The sequence below is a fragment of the Erigeron canadensis genome, chromosome 5 (assembly GCF_010389155.1).
Source record: "Erigeron canadensis isolate Cc75 chromosome 5, C_canadensis_v1, whole genome shotgun sequence".
Lineage (NCBI taxonomy): Eukaryota > Viridiplantae > Streptophyta > Magnoliopsida > Asterales > Asteraceae > Erigeron > Erigeron canadensis.
The window spans coordinates 4,561,587-4,570,943 of NC_057765.1; the positions used below are offsets into that span (position 1 = coordinate 4,561,587).

Sequence of the window (9,357 nt, forward strand, 5' to 3'; positions counted from 1 at the left end):
TAGAGTACAATTGTAGTTCCCGCAATCATAGATCATTTTAGAACAAAACGTTGTCTCATTCATTATGTCACATCATATTTGGTTTATGTTACACTAACTTTGTATCTATTTAAGTTGTTGGCTAACGGCCTATGCTGGAAGCATAGGGAGCCCGGTCAGTGGAAGAGCTATAGGGGAGCTATCTGTCATTAGTAGGCATCATGTAAAGCCACCAAAACCACCATAAATCCTTGAAATCATAACAAGCCGTAAAATATAGTAACGGAATCACTCGCCTAGAGCTTTTCTGTAGGATGGCAATGATACAAAATCCTGTCAAAGGTGGGATATAGGTGCTCCCAAAAAGACCTTCGAAAGAATATGTTTGGGTATCCCAGGACTTCCGAAACATCTTCGTAATAATCTCAGAATCAGATGAAAAAATAAAAATTTGTCCGACCAAAAAAATAAATAAATGTAAAGATGCTAGAACATCCCCTATTTCTATGTTATCCGCCTCATAGATGTAGAAAGTGTAACTCAAACCAGGGTGAAATACTTACGTCAAAGACCTTACTAATAAAGACACCAACCTCATTGGCTCTTTGTTTTGTATTCTTGTTGTTATACAATAATTTCTTAAAATTTTTTTGTAATTTGTCCGAACTTTTTCAAAGGTTAAATACCTAAAACTCTTATTTAATTTAACCTAAACATTTCCAAGTTTTTTATTTTGATGATAGACCTCGGCGCATACTATTAATCTTCTAAAATTCATCATATTCCACCATAATATTAAAAATTATTTAACATTTGCTTAAAATTAAAGGTTTGTCTATAATTCCATCACAAAGATAGACTATTATTTTAGAAAGGGGATGAAGTTAATACTGATGAGTTTGTGTATAAAAAGATTTATGAGTTTGTGTAAAATAATAAAGTACTCATTTGACTAAAATCAAAAATAATATCTTGATTAGATTATAAATTCTTCTCCATCAACTCCAACTCCAACTGCAACTCCAACTCCAACTCCAGTGGTTGCAATAAAGACACTTGGAATAACTAAGCATGGTATTGGTTGCTAGTTGAACCACTTTACCTTTTTGCCCCTAGTAAATTGTACTGCTAAGGTCCCAGTTTGCACAACAGCAACAAGGCAACATCAACATCTGAGGCTTGGTAAACCTTTACATACGCACAATACTGAAAAATTGAAGATGGGCAAAGTAGAGAATTTGTCACCCAAGATTTAGATCGAACACTCCAATTTCAAAATTGTGAACTATAGGCATTGTAAATACCAACGGTACCCAATCCAGTCATGCGCAAAATTTTGAACAATAGTTACAGATTATTTCCCTAAACATATGTTTATCATATAACAAATTAATTACATGTATTCCCACATTTTGACTCTTTATGGAAACGATGACAAACTTTCCTTTTGTGGTAGTGTAATATAGGAATATACCCAAGGCTCAAGAGGACGAGTTGGCCACAACCCATTCGACCAAAGTAGGAACAGCAAACCCTGTTGCTGCTTTCTTCTTGTCATTCCAAACAGGACCCGCCATGTCAATATGTAACCATTCGACTTTTTCATCAACAAACTGCCATGAAGGTGAGGACATATTGACAATAGTAGTGGCAAAATAATTATTTATGATTTGGTAAAAGTGGTTATGATTTATCCCTAATGGGTCAAGATAAGATAAAGATGAGCTAGAAGGGAAACAGGTTGATTGAGTAGTTAGGGTGAAACGAAAATACTAAATGAAAGTTTCTCAAAGTATAATGTTTTGACTTAACGCCCGTTCAGTTATTTCATTTCAGCAAGTAGATTATTATTTGTCATAACACAAGACTGTCTGACTAATATATTTAAGAGCCTAACCACAAAAAAATGGCCAAAAACAGGCCAAGAACCCCGCCTGTTTCATTCTGCAACAGTCCTTCCGCTTGTTACCCATCCCATCCCATACCCGTTTTACTATCCCTGATTAACAATTTAAAAGCAAAAGAGTTATTGAACAACTTTTCATGTAAAAATATTACATTGGAAGAAAAAGGGGTCGAATGGGATACCTGCTTCAAGAAAAGGGCTGCAGTTATAGAACCACCCTGGCGGCCTCCAGTATTGACCATATCGGCAACCCCTGATTTCATTGATTCCCAGTAACTCTCCTCCATTGGCAGCCTCCAAAGTTTTTCTCCAGCAACTTCTGAGGCTGCAACCACCTCTTTTGCTAGGCTATCGCTGGGTGTGAAGATGCCTGTAATATCCAAATTGATGTTTTACAAAATACCACTTGTAGCCGTGTAGGCACATAACTGAAGTAAAATTTTACCCAGTAAAATTTGTAAAGTACGTTTATATGAAAACATATGACGTAACCATCAAATGCGTTAAACATATTGATGTCTTACAAAGTACATTGTCTACTTTGGGACAAATATGTACGTAGGCTGCTATTTTTCAATTGATAAAACCGACTCAAATTACCAAATCTAAATGTTTAAATCATGTTACCTGCAATTGAAGGCCCAAGAGCAACAATACAGGCCCCAGTCAATGTGGCCAAATCAACTATCTGCGGAAATATTTTAATATGATGTGAGATGCGGGTATTGGCACAAGATCAACACGAGAAGCAACCTTAGAGGACAAGCTAAGTGACGGTTTCATCTTAAGACAGATCATAAAACAATGCTGCCATTAGATGCCACAGAAGAAATACCTTGTCTACACCTTGGTTACAAGCATACACTAAAGCATCAGCAAGTGTAAGTCTACCTTCTGCATCAGTGTTGTTAACCTGGAACGACATATGGATCAAGAACACAATAACCAGCCAATTTATGAAGTTGAATAATAATCTCAATAATGAGTAGGAAAGCCCCGCACATTGCTACGGGTTTTCCAAGACTATATTTAAAAATAAGAGAAATAATATGGACATGACAATAGGTAGTTCACTGTTTTGATGTTACAACCAAATCTTTGACTTCGTATCTTGTTTAAGGATATCTATACATTTAAATATGTACATACATATCCCTACCATTATATAGTTATATACCAACATAACATAACAATTATTTGCATAACCTGTATGTAAACTTTCATAGATATTGTCAAATAACATTACAATATAAGATATAACAATCATTTGAAAGCAAAAAAACAAAAAAGCTTGGGGGGAGATCTTTCCAAGGATGGAGCAAAAAACAAATGAAAACATAGTACTTTGTTTAAAAACATAACCTAAAAGCAAAGGATAACAACAAAACCGAAAAGGAAAAACTAAACAAACAAAAAAAATCGAAGTTGGTAGCTACCAAAAATCATATACCAATTAACATATAGGCATATAACAGTAATTTGCATTCCATACATATTGTCGTATACCATCACAGAATATAACAATCATTTGAATAATTAATTGTACGGGAAAATAATGAAAATATAGTAACTTTACACAATTAATTGTATAAAGCAAAAATCAAATGAAAACGTAGACACTATATTTAGAAGTATTATCATTACCCAGTAGCCTGCCAGGCTCCCTGATACACTGTTCAAAAGTGAATTAGGATTCACTATTTCACTATCATAATTGTTATATACTAATTAGGTATTTCCTAGAATGGAATCAGGGGGTTTCCTTCCAATTACCATTATTTTATTATTCTTATTCTTGTTTATACAGTTCTTATAGAATATCCAAAAGACGAAGGATTTAAATTAATTAGGACAGTGAAAACATTAGTTATTTCTTCTCTTACAGAGATATAAATAATATTTCAATAGTATGCCTAAGTTCAAGCTTTTACATGAGACAAAAATGTACATTACTGAACTCATAGGAGCCAATGAAATAATATACCAAAGTAGACAGGACAAGGTACCTCGATTGTCTTCCCATTTGAGGCTGTTAATATGTCTCCAGGTCTCATTGCTGTTCCACTTATCATGTTTTCACAAGCTGCTACAATAAAATGTACCTGCAATGCCAATACCATAAGTCAACCACATATCACAGGGTTCAAAAAACATCTCTTCTCTAAGAACTTTAAGTTCACATACTGAATTAATCTTAAGCCAAGAGCTTGAGTGTATGTATATATGCATGTAAATTTGTATACATATATATGTATGTACACACTAATTCTAGTAAATAAATGATTTGCATTGGTTTATTTTGTTAAACAGGTAACCAGAATCTGAGCTGCGAAATTTAACCACTGCAACTTTTAAAACCTAAAATTTGGTTTGAAAGTTATCAGATTTCTTTGTTCACCTCTACCAAAGCCTCACCTCTACTCCAGCCGGTTTAATTTGACCAAGAGCTTTTGCAGCACCTAAAACCGCTGCCGAACCTCCCATATCAAACTTCATGAGCTCTATTAAACAACCAGGTCCTGTCTTAATGTTGTAACCACCACTGCAAAAATAAAATACCATTATTGCAATTACCAATATAAAGAGAATATTAGCAAATAAGGGAAGCATCATAAACATGACACTGTAAAGAGACAATAACAAGCATTATTACCAACATGTGAATTGCATAAAAGCATAACAACCTTTGGCCAAATTTCTCCTTTACATAACTATTAAAGCTTCAAATTTTCTGATATAAAAAAATACCTAAAATAACATGTTTTCAGGTGCCAAGAACCACGACAGAAAATAGTCAACATGGACAATGTTACAAACACATAAGCAGCCATGTCTCTACTCTTGACTGACTGAAGTACTGAACCAGGACAAATTAACTTGCATCAAAATTTCCGGAGGTCAGTTGCCCTCGATCAAATCAATTTATAATTATGATGATTTTTACCAGCCTAAGAAAAGTTGGTTCCTAAAAATTTGATCACTTACCTTCAAATCTAATTAGCCCTAGCGAAATTATACCCATGGATTTACAAGTAAAAATTACCTGTCAAAAGTCAATCCCTTGCCCACTAATGCAAGCTTGGTTTTGACTGCTCCAGTTGGCGGTTTGTAACATAAATGAATAAATTTAGGGGGATTTGTAGAAGCAGCAGCAACACCAAGATAAGAACCCATTTTCAGTTCTTTGCATTGCTCTGTATCCAGAATTGTTGTTGTGAAAACATCACTATGTGTCGAAGCAATCTTCTCAGCCTCTTCCGCAAGTACCTCTGCAGCATAACCACACACACACAATTAAATCGGTAATTATTGGAACAGAGTGCTAAAAATGAACTATCAAAACAAAATACTATATAGTGGATTATATGAGCATTCTAAATGCGATTGTTATGGAGTTTTCACACATTTCATTGTCTTAATCTCTCACGTCACAAAATTACAATCCGTCTTATTCTTCTAATTTGTTCCAATATATTGTCCACCACTAAAAATGGATAAATAATATTATTTAAGAGTAAGCTGTAACACTGTTTGAAACTGCACGTTTTATTTTTCTTTTTTCTTGGTGGAGATCAACTTTTTAACAAACTTTAGCAGATGGACTATTATTATGGTGGCTTTTGGATTACATTTTTAAATCATTATCTCGTTTCTTGCAATTTGAATAGATTCTGATTCTGATCATTTAGAGGTTATATAATCAATTTTGGATGATCCATCACCATTTCATACCCGCTGCAAAAAAAGTTGATTATCGAAGGGTTGAACGAATTGTTAGTATATCCCCTCTTCTAACGGTGTAACCTAACTCGAGACTTCCACTATCATTTCCCAAGATAAAATTATGCGTCAGTTCTCTAAATAAATCACATTTGTCTAACACTGATTGTCTGATCATCACAACTACAAAAGCACATCGAAACAGAATCTTATACAGTTTGTTTTATTACAGCTCATTATATTGTTCTGGTAATTTTAAATCAAATAAAACCCTTTCAAAATGCACGTCCAAACACCCCCTACTTTGAGCACTGACAGATAGTAAGATGAAAAGGATAACTAACCAGGAGTAAGTACATTTGGAGGTGCATTTACAAGCTCTTTCCCCAGTATAACCCCTGCACAAACATCTTCTGTGTATTTAAGTTTCTTTTCTAGCTCAGGTCCAGTCCCAAGACCAAGAAAGTCAATGGACTTAAGAGCCAGCTTCTTAGACTCTGACTTAAATCTGTTATCTTCATAAGTTCCCAGCAATGCACCTATGACAATACAAAACATAAGATTCAAACTTTTCAGGAATAGGTGGTTTCCCAGCCTTGCAATAAGGCACATGCTAACAAATCAAGAATCATGATATACAAAAGATTCAGAAAATTGGGTAGACCGTTAAGCAAGTCAAAATAGTCTTGGTCAGGCGGATTGACACGAAACAATAGTGCCAAAAACATTTGTTTGCGTCTAAACTTCCAGTAAGCCAAAAATGATTAGAAAACTGTAATGTTACTTTAATCAACCTAACTTTTAGAATAATATGATATAGTTAATAGTAAAGTTTATGCATTGAAATTTCAGTTTTGGCGACCTTTCACCCGTTTGACCATTCAACCTATTTGACCCATTTCCTATTCTGTCACTTCTTAAAAATTTATCTACCGGCTGGTTATATATCAAATATAACCTGAATTGACCCATTTTTAAGTGCATGGGCGATGTCTACCTTTAATAGACACACAATATTGTTCAATTATAAAATGAAACCACGAAACGTACCGGTTGCTATCGATGAAGCTGTGGCCAGCTTGAGTTCAGGAGTTAGTTCCTGTGTAGAAGCAAGTGTAACAGCAACATTGTTAGCCTGAGAAGCCTTAGCGGCCGATGCCACGGATTCACCAAGACTCCGATAAGCAGAAGTAGACGAACCAGTGAGTCCTTTTCCGAGCCCGACCAAACTGACTCGCTTCGTACCAAGACCAGAAAGCCTAAGTATAGTTGACTGTCCAGCCTTTCCAGTGAAGTCTTCCTCGGCAGATACTTCAGATAACAACCCGTTCAAATGTAAATCTAGTTTCTTCAGGACAGAGTTTTGAAATTTTAAGTTTTCATCTTTTATCATGTCTTTCTCTGTGACACCAACTGCTAGTATATCTCCTTTCCATTCAGCCAGATCTATATCTTTTGCGGCAAAAGAGAACTTTCATATTACAAAACAGAGACAACTATTCAGTATTTTGGTCACTATAATACGTCAATAAACGATTAAATATCAGGTAATTCTACAACGATTTGATTGTGTACCCTAGGTGATGAAAGATTTTTCTCCGATTAACTGACAATACCACAAAACATATATAATCTCAGTAAGGTTTAGAACTTCAGATGCAGCATATCAAATTAATAAAGGAATGTCAGACTAGCATGGAAGAGAAATGTTCTATGAAATAGGTTTATTTTTACCATTTATGGGTCTGTCATATGATATGCTCATAAGTGACCTAAAGCCCTTAGGGTTACCTAATTCGTAAGCTATAATTGCTCCCTATTGAGTATTTCACTATTCATTTAACCATCTTTATCATAATCTAGTGGAAATTATATCACACTTGGTTAATAATCAGTTTCTGGCTAATCTCTTTCCATATTATATGCAAGGTACGCATTAATATGGATCCATATGTTGTTGCCTCATTTTGATTAAACACTAACAAAGTTCAAGAAGTCCCAGCTAAATTCTCAACAAACAAAAAAACTCATCTATTAAAATGAACCAAACGGCTACAAACCATATGCAAGTACAGCTACTTACACCAAGAAAACATAATAGTAACACCACAAAATTCACATGCAATTACGAGCTTCGCCAAAATCAGAAGGCCTTTCAATAGAAAACACCAATACACACAAAATTGTTTTTCAGGCAACCTGCAACCATATACAAAGAACACTACTCATTCCAACTAACTTATTCAAATCAGCCATTGATGTTACCAACCCTGTCACTTCTACATAACCAGAGACTAAACATTTGAATTTCCTGATTGACAACAACAACGAAAATAAAAAGAAAAGATTATGTCTCTATAGTTAAATTTGTTCTGCTTTGGTCACAAAAAGCAAATGTCTTATTATTTAGTCAATTATGTAAACAACAAAGACCAAAACACTTCTCATTCGGACAAAAATAACCCACTAAAACACACTTTTAATGACTAGAATGGGACATAAAACATATCTTTTTTTCAAAAACGACCGAAAAAAAAAGCAAACACGACAACCCAGATAGACCGTTTGTGTAACTACAACAATAAAAACAACAATACCCAATCCCATCGGTGTGCAGGGCTGATGTAGAGACGCGTACCCCTACCCAATGCTAGTTTGACTAGGACGCCGGCTTCCAAAACACCTCCGGCTTATAACATGTAACTACATTACTATTTTACGCAAACTAAAACCAACCAAGTTTATCAAACTAGTACAGTCTATATATGCAATGCTTGTATTATTACACACAAAAAACACCAATCAAAACAATAAGCATTTCATCAAACACCTTACGTGCATCAAACAAAAATCAAAAAAATAACATGACTTTAAAGAAAAAGACCTTGTGGGGTTCGATTACTGCAGGATAAGTGAGACCCAGAGAAGCTTTAGCAATGAGTGTATGATTCATACGTTTCCATGTTTTTGTAGAATTAGTGACTGAAAAAGGGTGGAAAAATGTAGAATTAGTGACTGAAAATGAAAAACCCAAATGGGGTATTGATTTAATTTTGGTGAAAATGGTGGAAGATGATGATGAAGAAAGAAGTGTGATAGATGAAGATGATGATGAAGCTGCTGCTAGTCTAATGTGTGCTGCCATTTTTTTATAAAAATAATTTTTAAAAAAAATATGGTAAGCAAGTTAGGGAAGAAGAGGATGAGTCAAGGAATGACTGTCTGAGAAAAGAGGAGAGATTGACTTACGGGGTTTGGTTTAAACAATCATACGATACATTTTCTTTATCGTATTCTGAAAAATTTATACATTCGCTATAGATGAAAACAAAAACACCTTACGTGCAATACATTCGTTGTATTTTACGTGCATCATAATTAAATTTATTTTTAAAAAATCAACTATAGTGAACCTTTTAAAATAAATTTAAATATTTAATTTAATTTAATTTTAATCTAATAATTATAAATTATCTTATTTTTATTTGTAAAGGTTGATTGAATTTTAAAAAATCTCAATTTTTAAAGATTTCAGATTTTTATATAGTTTCTTCCATATATATATTTTTTTAAAACTTATTCACATTTTGTATATATTATGTCTTTAAATTTTTTAATTTGTATGAATTTGATTATTAGAAAAATCACATCCATTTCTAACCATGTTGGCTTGATACCACATGGTACCATTTGCAGCACCATTTCCTCCCAAATGGGATGGAGAAAAATGACAAATGTGAGATGAAAAATGA

The 9,357-nt window shown here is 34.1% G+C and overlaps 1 protein-coding gene across 1 annotated transcript; it reads right to left on the reverse strand.

Annotated features, from left to right (window-relative positions):
* Window positions 1-1,216: 1,216 nt before the first annotated feature.
* Window positions 1,217-8,807, reverse strand: LOC122600136 (leucine aminopeptidase 1-like). The gene is made up of 10 exons (XM_043772801.1): window positions 8,490-8,807; window positions 6,656-7,076; window positions 5,950-6,144; window positions 4,929-5,154; window positions 4,301-4,427; window positions 3,892-3,987; window positions 2,721-2,798; window positions 2,513-2,573; window positions 2,068-2,255; window positions 1,217-1,592 (listed from the first exon to the last, which is right to left on the reverse strand). The coding sequence occupies exons 1-10, from the start codon at window positions 8,748-8,750 to the stop codon at window positions 1,461-1,463; spliced, it is 1,785 nt and encodes a 594-aa protein (XP_043628736.1). The 5' UTR covers window positions 8,751-8,807; the 3' UTR covers window positions 1,217-1,460.
* Between the last annotated feature and the right edge of the window lie 550 nt (window positions 8,808-9,357).

Bases quoted from the DNA above. Each gene is read 5' to 3' on its own strand.
- LOC122600136 (XM_043772801.1), bottom strand. From the start codon at position 8,750: ATGGCAGCACACATTAGACTAGCAGCAGCTTCATCATCATCTTCATCT. The intron at 5,155-5,949 runs GTTAGTTATCCT...GTTATGCTGCAG, and splicing joins TCCAAATGTACTTACTCCTG to AGGTACTTGCGGAAGAGGCT. The intron at 2,574-2,720 runs GTATTTCTTCTG...ATATTTCCGCAG, and splicing joins GTAACCAAGGTGTAGACAAG to ATAGTTGATTTGGCCACATT.